This window comes from Rattus rattus, chromosome 13, assembly GCF_011064425.1.
Source record: "Rattus rattus isolate New Zealand chromosome 13, Rrattus_CSIRO_v1, whole genome shotgun sequence".
Classification (NCBI taxonomy): Eukaryota; Metazoa; Chordata; class Mammalia; order Rodentia; family Muridae; genus Rattus; species Rattus rattus.
In genome coordinates, this window is record NC_046166.1 from 6,546,456 (window position 1) to 6,567,771 (window position 21,316).

Below are 21,316 nucleotides of genomic sequence, written 5' to 3' on the forward strand. Positions count from 1 at the left end.
TTAGTGATAGCGGAGGGATGTTGCAGACTCTTGGGAAACGTAAGCTTCCCCCCTGACCCACTCCCCCTGGCAGAGCAGCTGTGGAGTTGCCCAAGAGCCTGAGCTACTACGGCTGATCTGATCGTAGGAGAAGCCCCAGGCAGGGCTCACCAGAGGAACCAGTTTGACCTCTTGTCTGTCCCTATGAACTGTTAATAGTCCAGCGCCTTGCTGCTAACCCACCCTAAGATTTCAGTTAACCTCCAACCTATGCCGTAAAGCTTTCATGCTTATGTAACTACCCTCCTCATCCTCAGGACTAAACGGCTTTCTGGGGTGGCTTTGCCATTTAAACTTACCTTTGTAAAAAAGACCGTGGCGTTCGAGGACCTAGGGAGTCCAGAGGACAACTTGATAGAGTCAGTTCTCTCCTACCTTTTCATAGGTTCTGGGTAACCAGGCTTGCACAGGAAGTGCCTTTCCTTGCTGAGCCATCTTGCCAGCCCGAGATTTACCTTCCGAGGGTGTCCATCTCTACCACACTCTTAGTGACTTTTGCAATCCAGGCTACAAAGAGGTCTGAGTGTCACAGGCTTCACTTTGCACCTAGAGGCCAGACTCACTCCTGACTCTGACTCCAGGCCAGTAAAGGGTGACAGTGTCACCACTTACGGCCTTCAGACCCTTCAGCAAGTGCCTGGACTGCCCTGTGCATCGTTTCTTCATCTAGAAAGGAGGCTGTTTCCCTCTCCCTCCTAAGGTAAGCACATCTGGAGTGCCTGCTGGGAGCCATCGGTCTCACCGATTTGACAATACCTTACCTGGTCAAGCTGCCTCACGTGTCCTCAGAGGAACTCAGCTGAGTGCACCTCGAGTTTAGATAGCAGCTGAGTTTGCTTGTCCTTGAAGATGCAGTGAGGTTTTCTGGGGACCTGTTGGGATGGACCTGTCCGTAGCAGTCACCTCAGACATTTCTCCCAAAGGGGCTATGTCTTCATAGGAACATGCGCTGTTCACCAGGGCTGTAGAAGTCAGAGTCTCTGTGAATGTGGCTCCTTCACAGATGCCAAAGAATGGCATTGACCACGTATGACCTGCGAGCGTTAAGAGGAAAGATGGAGTCAACTTTGAGTGAAGGACACTGTACTGCTTTCTCTCAGTGAGATGCTGATGTTGAGTGGCCAGACCGTGCCGACAGCTTTGCATCTAGTCCCTTAGTTTTGGTGTTAAATAGGGGAAACATGGGTTGCTTAAAACACAGACCCCAGCGTCATCCATTTTTCTAAGTTTGGTAAGTCACAAGGTTGGTTTTTTTTTTTTGGTTCTTTTTTTTTTTTCGAGCTGGGGACCGAACCTTGGGGCCTTATGCTTCCTAGGCAAGCGCCTACCACTGAGCTAAATCCCCCCAACCCCGGTTGGTTTTAAGTCTTTTACTTGGTAGAGGACTTTTAATAATTAGGCATCTTGTTCAACACAACCAGATTGGTTGTTGATTAACTATTATATAAAAGTGGACAATCCTTAAAAATAAAAAAAAGTAGGGAAATGTCGAAGAGATGCTCATTGGTTAAAAGCACTCGAAGCTCTTGCAAAAGACCCAGGTCTCAGGTTCACACCTTCCTGTTAACTCTGTTCAGGGAATCCAGTGTCCTCTTCGGGCCTCTGTAGGTACACGGTGCACAGGACTCATACAAGCACATATACATCATGCACATAATTTTCTTAAAGTAGAAGCGTACAACAGACATTTTATCTTGTGTGTGTTAGTGTGGAGTAAGAATGGAGTTCTGGCCCGGCAGGTGGGGCACAGGGAACTTACGCTTACAATGGTAGAACTGTAGCAGTAACCCTCGATCTCCTTCGGTGGGACTCCATACCAGCTCAAGAGACCTGTTTTCCACACCCTGTGAGTTCTACCCACTGGACACCTTCCTCTGAAGCAGTGTGTGAGATTAGTCGGTTTTGGGGATGGCTCTTAGTTACCTCATGTGATTGCCCAAACTGTAATTTATGCTTTTAAAAGTGTTACTCTTACAACCAGAGGCCTGTAACCTTTTCGAGTGTGTGTGTGTGTGTGTGTGTGTGTGTGTGTGCACGCATGCCCATTCCGGTGTGCATGCATGTGGGTCTATTGTGTAGAGAGGCCAAAGGCCAACATAAGGTATCTTCTTCAACCAGGGCTTCTCACTGAACTTGGAAAACCCAGCGCAGGCTGGAGGTTGAGTTCCAGATATCTTTTGTCTTTGCCTCCACGATGCTGGGGTTACAGAAACGACTGTGCCCAACCTGCTGCTGCTGCTGCTGTTGTTGTTGTTGTTGTTGTTGACCACTGCTGGGTCAACAATGCTTATGCAGTAGGCCCTTGGCTGACTGAGCCATCTTGCCAGCCCCTGCGTCTTTAGAAGATCAACACAATGTCATGCTCTAAGGCTAGCTGTGTTTAAAGGTTTATTGTGTGTGCCTTGTGCCTTCAAATTTGCGTATGTTGGGTTATGTTTTGGAGCATGGGACCTGGTTTGCTTAAAGAACAAAAACCAAGACTCCTACCTACTCTGTAGCCTGTCATGGCCTGGAGCTCACACTGGCTCCGACTTGTGACTGATCCTCCAGCCTAAACCTAGTACTGAGATAGGATTACAAGCATTTGCTTGACCGTTCGTTCGTGTTGTCTCTCTCTGTCTCTCTCTCTCTCTCTCTCTCTCTCTCTCTCTCTCTCTCTCTCTCTCCTTTTCTTTTGTCTGTCTTAAAGTAAAAAACAGGTGCCATACATATTTCTCATTTAGGAACTTGCTTTTTTCCGTTCCTTAGGACATGCTTCTGTTTCACTGCAGATGGACCTACTTATTTTTTGACTTTAGCTGTACTGATGATAGGCAAGCACCCTATTACTAAGCTGCACCCCTAGCCTTGTCTTACTTTTTAAACAGTTTTACAGTATAACTTGATTGAGTTATATTTTATGTACCACTGAATACACTCATTTCAAGTTTATGGTCTCCAACTTTTAAATAATTGTACTTCATTGCATTGTAATAAATTGTGTTAGTCAGGATTCTCTAGAGAACCAGAACTTATGGTCCAGCTAGTCCCAACAATGGCTGTCTACCAACGACAGGTCCAAGCATCCAGCAGTTGTTCCAGCCACCAAGCTGGGCGTCTCCGCTGGTCTTCAGTATACACTGGGATCCCAAAGAAGTCGGTGCTAATGCCGGTGAAGGAATGGATGTGCCATCAAGAGTGAGAGCAAACAGGCAAAGAGAGCAAGCCTCCTGCTTCCATATTCTTGATAGAGGCTGCAAGTGTGGCCCGCATCAAAGGAGGATCTTCCTACTTCAAAGGATCCGGATTAGAAGTGTGTCTTCCTACTTAAAATGATATAATTATGAAAAAAATCTCTCACAGGTGTGCCCAGCCGTTTGGGTTTTAGTTAATTCCAGATGCAGTCAAGTTGATAACCAAGAGTAGCCATCACAAGTCCACGCCTTGTCAACTTGACACACAATCATATCTCCTATGGCGTGATTACTTTCCAAATGAAAACAATAACTAGGTCATTTTCACACCTAACGTAATAGAACCGTCCATGTACAATTGCAAACACATTATATATTTAACAAGTTCGTAATTATGCCTAACATGATATAATTATCCCTCATACAACCACCAACACATTATAAATTTAGAATGTGTCCCTTGAGGGGCATTCTTTTAGCGTCTCAACCTAAATCTGTAACTGCTGGCTACAGGTTAGTTAATGTTACAGTACTCGACAGACAGTCGAGGAAAGAAAACACAAGTATCTGGCACAAACACATTCTTAACAAAATACACCAAAAGTACTCATGTCAGTTATAACCCTCGTTTCTGCAACTGGCCACCTAGCTGGTATTTATAACCGCCTTCCTCTACTAACCATTCTGTGATTCCTGTACCCTCTGAAAAAAACCTCAGCAGGTCTTGGGCTCTTTGCTGGAGGAGTGGCCCATACCTTCGTTCCCTTTGTGATCCTCCTGGATTAGGCTGTTGTAGTTTCCCATTGCCTTTAATCACAGATATGGTAGCACCAAGAGACACCCTAGGGATCTCCTGCACTCCAGACATTATCCTTCTTACCTCCATTGTGGAGAAGCAGTCCATTAACACTGTCACTCCTCTCTTAGCCTGTTGTCTTAGGGACACCAGAAATCCAAAGCGGCCAGGGGGGTGTCTGAGATCCCAGTTCAGTGGAATTTTGTATGGCTCCTGGCAAGAGCAGGCCCTTCTCTGGAACCCAAACTTCTAGACTAGCAGAACTTAAGGTCATGGGAACAGGAAGCAAAAAATGTCCTAGTGGGTCAGTAGAGGTAATAGTGAGTGGGACAAATCCCTTTTCCACCCTTGATTCCTGTGGATTTTGGCTATGGGAAAGCAAATAAAAACAAAACGTACCGTATGTTGGCTGCTGAGTTAGGCTAACCCTAACTCTCCCCAGCGCTCTAGGCGGATGCCATCTAACTGGTGATGTGACTGCGTCTTCAAAAGCTCATCTCTCTATCAGGCCAGCTGCTTCAGAATGGTGGGGACCATGGTAAGACCAGTGGATTCCACGACCCTGGGCCCACTGTCGTACTTCTCTGGCTGTGAAGGGAGTTCCTCGGTCAGGAGCAATAATGTATGAAGAACCATGACTGTGGAGAAGGCGTTCTGCAAGTCCCTGTATGATGGTTGTGGCAGAAGCACTAAGTGCAAGAAAGTCAAGTCTACAGCCAGAATAAGTATCCATGCCTGAAAGGATGAGGCGATGTCTTCTCCCTAGAAGAAGTGGTCCAGGGTCATCAACCTGCTGTCAGATCACTGGCTGGCTAACCCGGGGAATGGTGCCATCTCTGAGACTCAGTGCTGGTCTCTGCTGTCAGCACATCTAGCACTCAGAGGCAGCTGTAGCCAGCTCAGCCTTGATGAGAAGCTGTCCATGCTGCTGAGCTAATGCGTAACCCCCATCTTTGCCACAGTGGTCACTTTGTTCATGGGCCACTGGGCAGTGACAGGGATGGCTGGGGAAAGACAGAGTGTCCACAGAACAGGTCCTCCTGTCTACTTGATTGCTGAAGTCACCTTTTGATGAACGTTTACATGGGACATAAGCATCTTCACATCCTTCACCCAGTTAGAGAGCTCTGTCCACTGCTCTGTCCACTGCTCTGTCCACTGCTCTGTCCACTGCTTCCCCAGGTGTCTTTCTCCTCAATGTTCCAGTCATGCCATTTCCAGGCCTCTGATCACCCAGCCAATCCACAATAGCACTGACCATGTGTTCTACCCAGAGGTCTGCCTGCTGTGAAATTTCTCTTCCCCATTGGCGTTCAGGGTTGTCCTAGTGAGGAGTTGTAACGTTGCTGCCGTCCACTCCTGGGTAGAGTCCGCATAATGTGCAGAGCACCAGTCAACCAGGCCCCGGTCTTTCCTGTCTCAGTCAGCCCAGCATAGGGCACACCCTGTCAGGCTGTAGTTGTATGCTGGGCAGCGGGTGGCATCGTAACGGGAGTAGAAAACCATAGGCATTGGGACGGCTTCTTCATGTAACCCGCCTGTGCCTTCAGGACCTGCGTAGGCCCACTTCCATTCGATAACAGACGGCTGCTGTGCACGTCCCACTTTAGGGCTCTGGGTCAGGTGCATGATGGGCAGCTCAGGTTTTACGGTCACTTAGTGGTCCATCGTCACATGTTCAGTTTCCACTGAGGCCTAGGAGCAGACCAAGAGCGTCCTCTCAAAGGGAGAATAGTCATCCACTCATGATAGTAGAACCTTGCTCTAAAATCCTGAAGGGCTCTTCTATGATTCACCCACAGTGGCCGGCCAGCGTCCCCAGGCAGCATGCCTGTCTGCCATTACCAAGTGTGGGATTATGGGGCAGTGCCACCAGACAGAGGAGCCGGTAAGGTAGCAGTACGTTCAGAACCCCAGTGAATCTCATAATCGAGGATGCCAGGAGTACAAACTAGCTCTCCACCAGGTCCCTGTCCTGGCGCACAGGACCAAGACTCCATGCTCATAAGGCATCTGGATAGGCCCTGAGTGTTTAGCCAGTGAGCTTCCCTTCCTAGACATCCGCTCCTGCAAAAAGTATTTAATCCCTGATCCACCCCAAGTAAGACGTATGCATCCTCATCCATCATGAATAAAGCAGTTTGGACAAGTAAGGACCATCTCTTTTATCAAAGACCACCTTTGGGGGGGCAGGGTGGGCTTCATCACACAGAGCTGCTGCTGAGTGTCCCACAGAAGCCCCACTATACCTTGGCTCTCACTCAGAGCTAAGCCAGATTCCCCCTGGGCTCACCTCAGGCCCTAAGGCCTGTTCTCAACTCCTCAGGGTTCCCGGTGGCATCTGGGTGCACAAGAGTTTGAGAATCCCAGCCTCTATCCCAGCCCAGCCATTTCTCACCAGGAGAAGCATGGGCTGGGGCCCCTATCCTAAACTAAGTTTTTGCCTTGCTCGAGCGACCTGTCAATGACAAGGAGCGTTTCGCCTTCCCAGAACAACACATCGGAATGGGACATCGGCAGGGCAGCGTTCTGACACTGCAGCTCCTGAGGTAGAAAGGCGGACTCACACTCGAGTACCTTTGTGTCTGCTGGATCGTACGGTCCAAGTGGTAGAGAAGCCTGCCCAGCAGCCTGGACCTGCTAAAGAGCCTTCTGTTCCCAGCCCTACACAAAGCTAGCAGCTCTCCCAGTCGCTTGGCTAAATGGGCCTTCGTAACACGCAAGCGAGGGAGGAATGTGCTGTCTGCCGAATCCAGATAGGCCCTGTGCTTCTTTCTCGGTGGTGGGAGGGGCCAGGTGCAATAACTTTCCCTTCACCTTAGAAGGAGTGTCTCTGCGTGCCCCACACCAGTGGACTCCTGAGAATTTCACTGTGTAGAAGGTCCTTGAATTTCGGTTGGATTCACTTCCCATCTTCTGATGCACTGTGTCACCAGAGTCCAAAGGAGTCGCTGCTCCCTTGATCAAATCAGCACAGTGTTGTCAACCCATAGTGTGTCAATATCATAGTGTCAATCACCACTGTGATATTCTGCAGAAACCAGGAAGTTTCCTCCCCCTCCCCCTACACCTTCACACCCCCACTCCCATGTAATTACCCATGCAAAAGGCTTAAGGTCTCTCTGAGGAAGGACCAACAAAACAAAACAAAAAACCCTCAGGCATTCTATCAAGGCCCTTCCTCAGGGAAACCTGGCCATCTCCGTTCAGACTGGCTCCAGGGTGAAATCGGTTGGTGGGGCAAGATTACCTTTGCCATGGTCCCCCGTGTCCCTTTTTCATCTGCTTGATGATTTTTCCACTTAAGCAAATCAAACAAAGGTACAGTAGGCTTCTTGGCCCCCGCTACTTCAGAGCCCAACCAAACCACTGCATTTAACTCATCTGTCTGAGCGGCAGCATCTCCAGCCCTAAGGGGGTGGCAGGAGGAAGAGGGGCACAGCAGAGTTCCACAGACGTGCTGGTGCCTCTCGTTATTCCGTACCTTACAGGATTCGTGAAGAGCGTGTGTGTCTTCCAGCCTTTCCAGTGTGAGAATTAGGTTTTTACACAACACGTCTACTCTAGAATTGCAGTCTCCTTGAGCTTTAAAATCCCTCTATCGACACTGAGCCAACGGACGTCAGGCACCTCCAACTCCATTTCAGTAGGCCATCTTTTGACAAATACTTTAGCCAACCATTCAGACAAACTTTTGACACCATTTCCTTTTAACTGTGCAAGCGTCCGTATTACACCTAGACACTACAGTTGGTAGGCCCGTATCCATACCCAGCCTGATCCAGTTTATGTTCTTCCCGCCATGATCTCAGACTTTTGCTTAAAGGACCTGGCCGACTTGCTCGGTAAGCTCTCAGCAGTGCAGCACACCTCCTGTGGACTGCGTTTTCTGTCTCCCTCTGGGAGCCTGTGTAGCCCTACGTCTGGTTACAGCTCTAGAGGCCACTACTGTCGGGCCCCAGGAGACATTGGTATTATCTTGCCTGGCATCTCCTTCAGAGAAGGTCACTGCTGATTTAGCAGAGAATAAAGAATTAATTTCCTCTGTCAAATTAATATTCCAGGCTTTGGGGCTGAGGGTGCATCTTCTGCTGAGAGGGGAAAGACTGCTTCTTCAGGTGAGATGAACCCTTGAGAATAGGAGGGTTCAAAGTTCTCAGCGCCAGTAGGGTCCACATCTCCATCCCAAGTTGCAGGATCCCACTCTTTACCAGTTAATGCCCTCACTTTAACTGATGACACTTCTCTCCAAAGCCGGGACTTCAGTTTTCGCTGTGATTCAGTCAATCTTATAATGAGGGGTTTGGTTTGATTTCAGCTCGAGCTTTGTGACCACTGATGATTCTCTTCTAGGGCACACTTAGAAACCTTTAGACTGCCGATGTGCATCTGGAGTCCATCAGATTTATCTCTGAGTTGTGGTCCTTCACTGTACTCTGAGATGCTAGAAGTGGGCTAATTTTTAATCTTGTAGCTCATTCTTTTCCTTTGTCAGTTTATCTGGAGATGCTAGGAGCAACCAACCAGCAGCATCATTTCCTTTAGATTTTTTTTTCCCACAAGTTGTCAAAACTTACGTAGAGAGTTACCAGATCCACTGCCTGTCATAATTGGTGAATCAGTACAGTCAAATGGATTTGTCTCAAGTGTGTAAAATAGTTCACACCGTGGGTTTTCAGTACTCTCTGAGCTCCTAGGAGAGGCTTCAGTAACTGAAGAGGCTTCAGTAATTGTAGTTGGCAAACTAAAACACCTATTCCAGATCCTTAGAAACATCGTCCTTACACTTCTGTTGCTGTAGAACCACTCCCACTACCAAAATCTGTATTAGTAAGGGTTCTCAAGAGGAACGGAACCTGTAGAATGAATAAGTGTGTGTGTGCCCGTGTGTGCATGTGTGCACGTGTGTGTGTGTGTGTGTGTGTGTGTATGAAGTAGATTTATTAGAATGACTTATAGACTGTGGTTTAACTACTCTTAACAATGGCTGTCCACCAACCAGAAAGTCCAAGAATCCAGTAGCCGTTCAGTCCGTGAGGCTGGACGTCTCAGCTGCTGTTCAGTACATCCCAGAGTGCTGAAGAAGTGGGCTCCAGTTGCCAGCAAGGGGACGGACTTGACAGTGAGGCGAGAGAGCAGGCAGGCAGAGCGAAGCTTCCTTCTTCCATGTCCTTTGTATAGGCCGCCAGCAGGTGTGACCCAGATTAAAGGTCTGGATTAAAGGTGGATCTTCCAGCCGTGAAGATAAGGAGGAGAATGGGGCTGCCAACTCAGATGATTTAATTAAGAAAAATCTCCCTCACCGGCATATGCCTGGCCATCGGGTTAAAGTTAATTCCAGATGCAGTCATGGTAACAACCAAGTGTAGTCATCACAAATCCTTCCCTTGTTGGGCTGGAGAGATGGCGCAGCCTTGAAGGCTAGGCTCACAACCAAAGTGCAAGTCCACTCCTTGTCAGTTCGACACACAATCACATCCCCTGTGCCGTGCCTTACACAGTAACCAGCGTTTCCAGAGTAACCCCTCACTTCTCATGGGGTCTGTAAATTGATAGAACACACACACACACACACACACACACACACACACACACACACACACACACACACACACCTCTTTATTATGAGATCAAAAAGTTTCTGCATTTTTTTTTTTTTTTTTTTTTTTTTGGTCTAGGACACTAGGATAATGATGCAGAGGTAACACAAAACAGGAGAAGATGAACGTGTTTTCATGCGTGCCCCATTCCTAGAATGTCCCCTCGGCCTAAGTGCACTGGTTAGCTGGGCCTCTTTCCCGGAAAGCTTGTTCCTACTTGGAGTTCCTACTCAGAGTTCCAATGGCATTAAGGGCAGAGTTACACAACACTGCATCCTGAACGCCTTATCCCTTTACCTCCCCTCCCAGGTCCCAGAGACCCATCTACCTGCAGCATTCCCGGTCCGAAAATGTTCGGGTCGCTTTGGCACCAGGGGAGTGCCTCCATTGGCCCGAGTTCTTCTGGGTACCAGGGTCACCTCTGTTCTGTATTTCCTCGATGGCAATGCCTGCTTCTTAATTCTCGCCACATCTATCACTCTGTGTTGTCAGCATCATCAGGCTTCTTACCTTGTGTGTTTATCAGCTGTTATTCCTGTCAGACAGATCCCTTGGGACGCGGTGTGCTGATAATAGTCACTCCTGCTCGGATCATTAGCATGAGACAGAGGCACTGTTGCCCCCTTCCCAGCGGAAGCTGTGGCTTCAAGGACTGTAAGCGTTTTTACTTGTTTAGCTGTTCTGAGAGGGCGCCATTCATCTCTCAGCCCTCAACTGGACATGTTATACGAGATCTAAATCTGGCTACCTTAGAATTTTAATCCTATCTGATTTTAAAAAAAAAAAAAAAGTTAAATCCTTACCCCCAAACTACTCATGAACACTTGTGGTTAAAAACTTAGTCCAGACACCATAATCAAGACTGTGGATCAGTGCCTTCTGCCTTCCCTCGGGGAGTAATTGTCCTCTGGCATTCTTGCTGTTAGCTTCCAAAGCAGTTTTAATCTCTGCAGCTAAATTGAAAGAACCTATCATGAAAATTCATGGAACTTAACTAAAATCAAAATAAATGCCCACACAATCCCCAAGAAATGGAGCTTGATCGAGAATCTAAATAAATTCCTTTGTTCGATAAAATGTTATTCAGCTACCTGATGTGAGCCAGGCTCTGCCTAAGTGCTAGTGGTGAATAGGTTTGACCTGAGCAGATCCTTCTGACACTACCGGGCAGGCATGCTATTGAAAGTAAGGCAGTCCAGAAAACACGGGAGAAGCCAAGCCTTCCGCCTCAAGCCAGTAGTCCTAACTACTTGTGAAGCTAAGACAGGAAGATCATGATTTCAGAGTCTGCCTGGGCTGCAAAGTAAGTTCTAGGCCAGCTTAAAACTGTTATCAGATTTTGTCTCAAAATCAGAGTGCAGAAATACAAAATAAAAATAGATAGAACTGGGCTGGGGATGCAGTTCGATGGCAGGGTGCTTGCCTAGCATGTGTGGCCCTGGATTCAGTCTCCAGTACAAAAGGAATAAGAAAGAAAAGCCGTGGTAGTCCCGTGGATAGGCTAACAGGAGGTTGATGAATGGGCATGGTACACACCTTCAGATGTGGGTGTCCGGAGAGGCTTCCAAGGAGGTGACCTGGGAACCAGAGAGATAAGAGAAAGCCAGCCACTTGTTGATCTGGAGCAGAGTGTTGCTGTAGGAAGACAGACAGAATGTGGGCGTTTGGTGTAGAGCAGCCTCTGTGGCTGGGATATGTGGGAATCGGGTCAGAGGAATGACCAAGATTCCTGCCGTGTCGGACCTTGGCTACAGAATGAGCTTGCCCTTTACCCTAAACACTAGGGAAGGAAAGGCATGGGACGGTTCTGTGCTCGTTTATAATGTAAAGAGATTACACATCTTAAGTGTGAAATGTGATGAATTCGTGTGCCGTGAGTATTTTAAGTGCAAAGGAGAAAGCATAACTATTTATACTTTGGAGAGACCAGTGATGGGGAAGAGATGGAGGGCAGATAATGGACAGTAAGTGGATGGAAAGATGGATGGGTGGATAGAGGAGCAGACAGTGTTCTGTCTGTTACATGAACCGCACTGTGGCTCTGAGCAAGGTATTTATTCATTTAACTCTTGGAAACGTGGGGTCGCAGGTGGCATGGGGTCCTGTATTCTTGCCATCTCTGCCCAGGAAAGGGCCAAGAGAAATGGCCTTACTCAGATCACCATATCAGTTGACTTCAGCTTGGGCCTTCAAGATCCCCCATGGGTGCTTGTTGATTGTGGTGACCAGATGTGGCCTAGACTTTCTGCCCCGACAGCAGGCCCAGCCACTCATCCTTCTCTTTGCTGAGGGTGACTCCTGTGCTGGACAGGCATGCAATGTTTGTTTCCGTGGTGTGGTTCTCAAGGCTTATTTAAAATGCCCTTCTTGGAAGGTAGCTTCTATACCACTGTCTGCTAGTACCTGAAATGCTGTCGTTCAAATGCTGTGCGTGTGATGCAAGCTGTCGCGAGTCACTGTCCTTTATTACAGGAGGTGTCAACTCCAACTGTTCAGAGATTATTACCTAGCAGCCGCTTGCAATTACCAACGACATTTCAGGAGAAACTCACCTATATGCTGCTGACAACAGATCTGCCTGAAACATAAAGTTGAAAGAGATCGAAAAGGCACTTTAGAAAAAAAATGCTACCAAAAAAATGGGACTGGCCAGGGTGAGCATACCTGTGATCTCAGCACGGGAGAGGCTGCGATGGGAGGAGAGGCAAGGCCAGCCGAGGCTCTCCAGCAAGATCTTACCTCAACAGCAAACAAACAAAACCCAAACATGTATATTTCCTGTACGTGTACATTTTCTAAAAGGTGTATTTTAATTCAAAGGTTGGAGGAGATGGGAACTGTTTGAGGCACGCCAGGCCCTATACATTACTCACTGCAAGTTCGAGCACCGCCTGGGGGAGGAGCAGCGAAGCCCATCAGCTCGGGAATACAAATCCTGAAGGCCTTGGTAGGCGTGAGGAAAGGGGCATGTGCAGAAGAGCAGTCCATGGCTGCTGTGCAAACTGCCAGTCCTGAGAGGAGAGCAACCCCCAAAGGGTTGAAAAGGGATGAGCCCCAGAAGCATCCAGGCCACTGAAGGATAGGAAGAGGACGGAGCACAGTTGGGGGTGCTTAAGCTCTTAGACCTGCAGGGAAGGAAGAAAGGAGGGGCTGGACTGGAGAGGTCAGGTCATAGCCAAGTCGAATGCTTCTAAGGAGACAGCTCAGCCTATGACTCAGGGAGATGAGTGGAGAGAGGAGAGGGAATACAGGGTGAGAGGCAGGGATGGGAGAGTGAGCTGTGCTTCCCTAAGCTGCTAGTTCTTAAAAGTACTCCTCTCCCTCTTTCTTCCCGTGTATAGAGTGTGCGTGTGTGTATGTGTGTGTGTGTGTGTGTGTGTGTGTGTGTGTGTGCGCATGCGTGCATACTGACTTGCAAGTTAGAGGCAGAGACCGGGTTCAAACTCACCTCTGTCTCTAAGCTCATACTCTTGACTGTTCATTCCTTCAGAGGCTTGGGACCCTGTGTCTGTCGGTCTTGTGCCTGCTGAGGACCTGCTTAGGTTTAAAGGCAGTTTGGAGTCCTTTATGCAACAGGAAGGGGCCTGTGTGAGAGAAAGGGCTTCACTTAGTGCTGCTGGCCTTGAATGCCAGGAGGAGTCTCAGCTTGCTGGCTCTCCTCCTCTCTTGGCCCCGGAAGCTGCTTGCAGCTCTGGAGAGCTTCCTCACCCTGCCTGCTCTGCCCTGAGCCTTGCCTCAGAAGGTGATGCGGGACCTTGCTCTGTCCATTTTCTCTGTTCTTCAGGAGCGCCGTTAATGGAGAGGTCACTCGTCCTGGAGTTCTGTGAACCTTGCTTTTAACGTTAGCTCCTGGCTTTTCACCTGCAGAGACTTCTGTCTTCGTAGGTTTCCTTGTCCCTGGATTAGAACATTCAATTGAGATGCGAGATACCACGGGGCAAGTTTGAATTCCCACCAGCAGGGGCCTCTACACCATTCTCTCTCTCATGTCCACAGCTAATTCTGTCAGCTGAAGGTTTTTCTAAAACATCTTTCTTCTCCTCAGCCTTCTGTGGCAGCAAGTGATGTGCTATTCTTTGGCCCAGGATGTCTACCGGGTCTCCCTGCTCCTGTATCACCCTCTTTAGGCTGCTGTCAGCACAGCAGCAGAATGAAGCCTCTGAGTGAACTCCAGCTTAGCATCCACCCGTCCCCTCAGGCAGAAAGAGAAGCCCTCGCCCCACTTCAGCATGGAGACTGTCTGACCCCCTGCACCTTCCTCCGTTAGATTACCTAGAACCCCCACAAACAGATCGCGCCTGTTCCCAGACTCTTCCCAGAGTTCACCTTCACACAGCACGGATGCACTCTGGAGCTTAGCCGCCCTCCCAGGTAAGGAAGGCAAGGACTTAACCTGATTCACCTCCTCCTGAACAGGGCATCTTACATAAAAGTTCAAATGTATATATTTATGTGTGTATTAATTTACCAATAGAACTTGGAAGTATTTCCATATTAAGTTATTAATCTTGTCTAGATCTACTTTTTTAGTAGTGTTTAGGATTAAAATCTATACGTGCCCTATTATATATACTTATCCCCGTTAATATTTAGTGACCGTTTATTTCCAGGGTTTTGTTGTGACAGTGGTACAGTGACCTCCCTATATGTTTTCATACATGGAAACACTTTCAAGTTATATCAGTAAATTAATACACCATAGATAAATACATTTGAACTTGGAGAATACTCACCTTGCACTTCAGAGAACGCAGTGTAATTCTTTGGCAGACTCACCACGTTGGACTTCTGGACGTATGCTCTCTCTCCACCTTTTTAAACGGGACATTCGGCCTATTGAAAAGCCTCACCTTGCCCTGCAGTCACTATCTTTCTACATGATTAAGTCCCCTGGCTTCCTTAACACAGTACACAGACTGGGTGTCTTAAATGGTAGACGTTTATTTTCTTTCAGTTCTGAGGTCAGATCCACGATGAAAGGGCTAGTCAGGACGCGTTTCCTCCTCAGGAAAGAACAGGCCCCCAAGAGACAACAGCCAGACAGGACAAAACAAGATACAGTAAGACGAGGCCTTATCTCAAGGCTGGACACAGCAGTCCATTAGGAGGAGAAGAGTCTCTGGTGCAGGCGAGAGGGCCTGAGGCACATCCGCTCCCCCTGTTCCACAGAACCACCGAGCTCACAGCCATAGCACGCGGAGGACCTGGTGCAGACCCATGCAGGCCTGTGCTTGCTGCTTCAGTCTGTGTGAACCACGTTCTCCTCGTGTCCTCTGTCCCCTCTGACTCCTACAGTCTTTCTACCCCCTCTTCGGAAGAGTTCCTTGATATCCAAGGGACCCAGTGGAGACCTCCAGTCTAGGCTGTCCGTATGTCTGGCTGTGGGCTCTACACTCACTCCCATTTGCTGCCAAGGGAAGCCTCTCTGATGACTGGATAAAACCGTTCTGAGTATAGCAGAACATTAGAAATCATTTCATTGGGTTTTGGTTTTTTTTGTTTTGGGTTGTTTGTTTGTTTGTTTCTACCCTAGGTGTCTGGGCTCTCCAGTCCCTTGTCCCTAGCCATCTAGGCAGTGTAAGGCATGAGCTGACTCTCCTGGCCTGGGCCTCAAGTTAAACTAGACATGGGTTGGCCACGCCCACAAGTTCCGTGCTACCATTGTGCCAGTGCATCTCGTAGATTGTAGGTCAAAGGTTTTGTGTCTGGGGTGGTGTGCAGCTTTCTGTGTCCATATCCTGCAGAGTACCTTCCCATACCAAAGAGAGTAGACCATAGGGGTGAAGACTGCAGGCACCAGCTTGACCTCTCTCCATCCACTGAGCTGTGTGGATGCTGTCCCCAGAAACGGGGCTCTACCATCCGTTTCAGAGAGCGACCCTCACCCTAACATCAGCCTGGCTGTCCTAGGGTCAGCCTGGGTTGATTAGGGATCTCTGTGGGACCCCTCAGCTAAAGTCTCAACTGAGTGCCTTTCTCGCAGTCCCACTGCTGAGCCTTGCCTGGCTACAAAAGATGACCAGGTCAGACTGCAAGTCTTCCATTACTAGGGGCCCCCACTAGGAGCCTCACAGATTCCAGGAATTTTCCACTGAACTAGGTTCCGCCTCCCCCACCCCCTCCAATTCCAGCTGTCTCCCCACACTCTCTCCCTCCACCCCAGTTCCCACCACATGACCCCTCCAGCTCTCATCCCCACTCCTTCCTGAGGAGACCATGCTTCCCCACTACAGCCCTCCTCCCTGCCTAGCCTCTCAGGTCTGTGGATTGTAGCTCCATTATCATTTACTTAACAGCTGATGCCCACTCGTAAGTAAATAGAAACTGGGGTTGTTTTTCTGGGCCTGGGTTACCTCACTCAGGATGATTTTTTTTTTTTTTCTAGTTCCATCCATTTGCCCGCAAATTTCATGATGTCATTGATTTTAACAGCAAGTAATACCCCATCGTATAAATGTACCATGTTTTCTTTATTCGTCTTTCGTCGAGGGACATCTAGGTTGTGGCCAGTTACTGGCTATGATGAGTAGAGTTGCAATGAATATAATCTTTGTGGGATGGAGCATCTTTTGAGTACCTGCCCAAGAGTGGGTTTGGGTCTTAAGGTAGATCAAATCCCAATTTTCTGAGGAACCAATGAAGAGCTGCTACTTTTTGTTGTTGTTTGGTGTTTGTTTGTTTGTTTGTTTGAGGTAGGTTTTCTCTTTGTAGTCCTGGCTCTCCTGAAATTCATTCTGTAGACCAGGCTGACATTGAACTCACAGAGATCCGCCAGCCATTGCCTCCCAAGTGCTGGGATTGAAGGTGTGCACCACCACCTCTCAACTTGGATGTCTGCTCCTTACGGTATCTTCACATGGTCCTTTCCTGGTACACTCATACACATGTGCTCAGTCAGACATGTGCTCACTCAGACACATGTGCTCACTCAGACATATGTGCTCACTCAGACACATGTGCTCGCTCATACATATGTGCTCACTCATACACATGTGCTCACTCATACACATGTGCTCACTCAGACATGTGCTCACTCAGACATATGTGCTCACTCAGACATATGCTCACTCAGACACATGTGCTCATTCAGATATATGTGCTCGCTCAGACATGTGCTCACTCATACATATGTGCTCACTCATACATATGTGCTCACTCATACATATGTGCTCGCTCAGACACATGTGCTCACTCAGACATATGTGCTCACTCAGACATGTGCTCACTCATACATATGTGCTCGCTCATACATAGTGCTCACTCATACTCATGTGCTCTCTCAGACACATGTGCTCACTCAGACACGTGTGCTCACTCATACATATGTGCTCACTCATACAGATGTGCTCACTCAGACACATGTGCTCACTCATACAGATGTGCTCACTCAGACACATGTGCTCACTCAGACATGTGCTCACTCATACATATGTGCTCGCTCAGACACATGTGCTCACTCAGACATATGTGCTCACTCCAGACTGTGCTTTCGCTCATACATATGTGCTCGCTCATACACATGTGCTCGCTCATACATATGTGCTCGCTCATACATAGTGCTCACTCATACTCATGTGCTCTCTCAGACACATGTGCTCGCTCATACATATGTGCTCACTCATACAGATGTGCTCGCTCAGACACATGTGCTCACTCATATGTGCTCACTCATACAGATGTGCTCACTCAGACATATGTGCTCACTCAGACATGTGCTCACTCATACACATATGCTCACTCATACACATGTGCTCACTCATACAGATGTGCTCACTCAGACACATGTGCTCACTCAGACATATGTGTTCACTCAGACACGTGTGCTCACTCATACATATGTGCTCACTCATACATATGTGCTCTGGTTCCTCTTTTTAAGAAACACCAGACATATTGAGTTAGGACACACCCACAGGACCTCATTTGACCTTAGTCACTTCTTCAAAAGCATTCGTCCCCTGGCACCACAGTTGTTCCTGTTATCCACGTATCGCATTGCTATAATAGTATAACAGTAGATTTATTACATAATTACCTATACTTGTGTCTAGTTATACTGTACTTAATTATATCATTTTATGTAACCTATTTAATATACATAATGTATAATTCCTCCCCACAAGCCATTTGAAGGGAAATTACAGCCCCTCTGTTACCTAAGTGTTCGTCTTGTAGGAATCAGAGCCTTCTCCTTTTCCAATATTTGGTGTTGTTAATACTGGTGAAGACAAAGCCAAGCGTGCTTTAACCCAGCACTGGGGAGTCAGACAGACAGATCTCTAAGTTTGAGAGAGTTCTAATGCAGCCAGGATTACACAGAGAAACCCTATTTTGAAGAACAAACATAATGGTGGCAGTAGTCAGATGCTGAGGACAGATCTGGGAGGCACCAAGTGACCCGGCCCAGCTGGAAGTTTATAACCCAGTCTCTTGTGAGCCTGTGCCCCTCAGTGACACTTGGTGTTTCTAGGAGAAACCTGCTTTCAGGGCCATTCAGGCCCCAGAGCCTCTAGGGCTTCAGCTTAAGATTCTTTGGCGTTGTTGGGGTCTGGATAAACCATAGGTCAAGGACAAGACACTCTTCCTTACGGTTCCGCCAGCTCTCCGGTCTCTTCAGTATCAGCATGACTGAGGACACCAGGCTTGTTACTCCGTGTTTGCACAGCAGCCTTGCCTGCTGTGTGGACTGCTGCATTTATTCAGAGCAGGGCTGACCTGCCTTTTGTTTTCTCACACCCTCTGCCTGCTCTCAGTCTCTTTGGTGGCTGGGGATTTCTCCCAAGTTGGTGCTCCCCTGTCCCCGTTCTGATCGGGGGTCTCTCATGCCTTAAGTCAGTTGGATTCTTCCTTAGCACTTTGGTGTGGTAAATATCACACAAGCCGTACTTCCGATGTTTGTTTTAGTTGTGGAAGGTCGATAGGAGTTTCAGGGGCACCTGTAGCCAAATCACGTTATTTCCTGTTACAGACATCGTGCCGAGAACAGGCACACACCTTTGCCCTGGGAGTCCTTTGCCAGCCAAGGTCGAGCAGGTCGTTGCTGCCTTGCCCCTAGAGCTGTGAGCATAGCCAGCATCTCTTCTCAGTACTTCCACTTGGGAAATCCAGCATCCGCTCAGTTCTCAGGGCTGCTTTTCTAAGCCGACTCTGCTTAGACTCTCCTGGGTCCTTCTTCCCTACAGGATCCATGGCAAACCCTCTGACCCAGCACTCAGGAACCCCTGACACATGTCTCATGTTCAGCTTGTTACCCTCTTACCTGCTGTTTCTCCCGCAGGCTTTCGTGTTTATCTACTATCATGAGGCAAATTGAATTATTCTGAACACACTGCTGTGCTCTGCAGCTATGCATGTGAACTCCAGAGCTGCGTCTGCCCTGTGTCTTTTCTCTGCTCTTACTGAGCCTTGAGGACCTAGCTCATTTACTTCTGACAGGGAAGCCTGCCCTAACTCCTGCGTCCAGTCCAGCCTCGGGTCTTTCACTTCTGTAGCACTTCCCAGCCTGCGCTGTGCCGCTCTCCCATTTCCTAGGGAGCTGACTTTACATTTGTATCCTCAGTGTCTGGCTTGGAGTACGGTAAGCCCCAGGGTGAGTGGGTGGGGTGTCCTCAGAACATACGCTGGGGCTGGAAGCAACTACACTATCCCTTGTTGCTTCTAGGAACCTCCTAAATGAGCTTTGTCACGGGGAAAAAGTGAAGGGCTGCACAGACGCTGAGAAGGCACGCTTTAGGACTAGGTATCTAGTTCTGAAGAGTCCCTGCTGACAGACAGCCACACAGGCTCTCCGTAACCTTCACTGAGCAGAGTATGCCGCCCCGTGCCGACATACTCCGTGTTTTCACTTAGCACTATAAATAGCAGGAAGACTGATAACCCACCTTGGGTATGCACTTTGCTTTGCTGTTGGTTTGAGAAACTCCCAATGTCTGTTTGTTCTTTCAGTTAAACGCTTCCGAGAACCAAAGCATGAAAGACGGCCATGGAGGATATGGTATGTAACAAAATGCTGACTCACTCAGAAGGCGCCTTCTGTGGTGCTAGGGTTTGGTTTGGGAACACGGGACAGTTTTGGGGTAGGTAGGACATGGAATAGGAGAAATTGCATACCGTATAAAGTACGTGGGATCCTTCAGTTGAGTTAATATGAGTGCTGTATAATATGAAACTAGTTCTGTTTCTTCAAAAGCTCTGGCCCCTACTTTTATTTATAATGCTTTCAGTACTGGAAGTGGAAGGCAGTACGCACGGGGCAGCCTCTGCTGTGGGCTTCCTCATCCTGGCTTACGAGATTATGCTTAAATTCTTGACTTCATACAGTCTGTGTATGTAATCAGACACTTGGAAATTAGCCATGCATATTTCAGAGACTCTTAGCACACCCCTCACCAGATGTGACTCAAACCTCAAGAAAACTTGAGTATTTACACTTCCCGGTTTATCATGAAGGATGCAGGCGAATGAGTGGCCAGATGAAGCCATTCGATGAGCTGGGATGTCCTGTTCCTGAGCGCAGTTCTGGGAACATGGCCTTCACATCCTCCATCCCCCCCGTAAACCAGCTCATTTGCTCACTGGTTCCGACACACTCCAGGCCCATGTTTTAAGGTTCACGAGGCTCACCTGACTGTCAGCTTTGCCCTTCTCTCCCTGGAGTGTGGTGGGTCTTACTTAATCACGGCTTAGTCTTTCAGTGGCCTTTCCCATCCTAGAGCTCTCTAGGAACTCCAGGTACCAACAGAATGTGCTCCCAGGACAGTCCCAAGGATTAGACCTCCCACCCCTGGCACTTGGGAGGTTACAGGGCGGTTAGGACTCTGGGTCAGGGGCAGAGACCAAGCGTTTAATGTAGACACATGATATCAAACACACTCCTTTTGTATAGGATGGCCCTATGGTAGCAGGTGTATGTTTCTTACACAGCAGTAAAACTTCAGAAACAGATCCCAATGATAAAATTCCCAAACAGTAAGTCACTTGGAAGGAGACAGGCAGTCAATAAAAGTGCTTTATAAATCGTCCCACACGTACTGTGACTCTTAAGGACATAACTCCTGTCTGTTGAGAATTCCTATTTGTACTCTTCTGTCACCGATTCTCCCGAGTCTGGGCGTTTAGTCCTGCTCTTGTGGTCAGCGAGGAGCTTCAAAAAGACCTAGATCTAAGGCCCTCCGTGTGTTTCTCTTTGGGTGTAGGGATGGTTTTGAGGCTTGGCCACAGACTTGGTCTCCTTCCCCCAAGGTGGTCGCCGCTCTCCCGTCAGGTGGGTAACGCTTGCTGGTTCTGTTTTACGCAGGTTTTTAGACACTTCCAAACAAGCCATAGGGATGCTCTTCATCCACTTTGCAAACGTGTACCTAGCGGATCTCACTGAAGAGGACCCTTGCTCACTGTGAGTGGCTTGTATTCGAATTTAACCTCCACTGGAAATACGGACTAGCCTTCCCTTCCCTCCCCTTGCCAGCACAGCTCTCTAGCTTGGGGGAGGCACCCATCCTTTCTCCTCTGGATTTCTCTCTCTGGTCTCATCCTGTGTATGCCTTCATGAGTTTGTACACTCAGCTTTTGGTTGGTTCCCAGGACTTGGATAGTGACCTTGTGTGTTGGCTTTCTGTTCATCAGTCTAAGTTCAGTCATTTGTCTTTCTAGTGCCCTCGTGATCCCAGGTTCCCAGCAGCCCCCCCAGCAGGACAGGATAACACTCGAGA

At 48.3% G+C, this 21,316-nt stretch overlaps 1 protein-coding gene across 1 annotated transcript in view; it reads left to right on the plus strand.

The window, feature by feature from the left end:
* The window catches only part of LOC116914300 (store-operated calcium entry regulator STIMATE), a 52,012-nt gene that overhangs the window by 19,854 nt on the left and 10,842 nt on the right, over positions 1 to 21,316 (plus strand). Inside the window, exons 2-3 of the mRNA XM_032918541.1 lie at positions 19,554 to 19,602; positions 20,905 to 21,000. Coding sequence (XP_032774432.1) covers positions 19,554 to 19,602; positions 20,905 to 21,000 — 145 coding nt within the window. The remainder of the gene's footprint in view (positions 1 to 19,553; positions 19,603 to 20,904; positions 21,001 to 21,316) is intronic.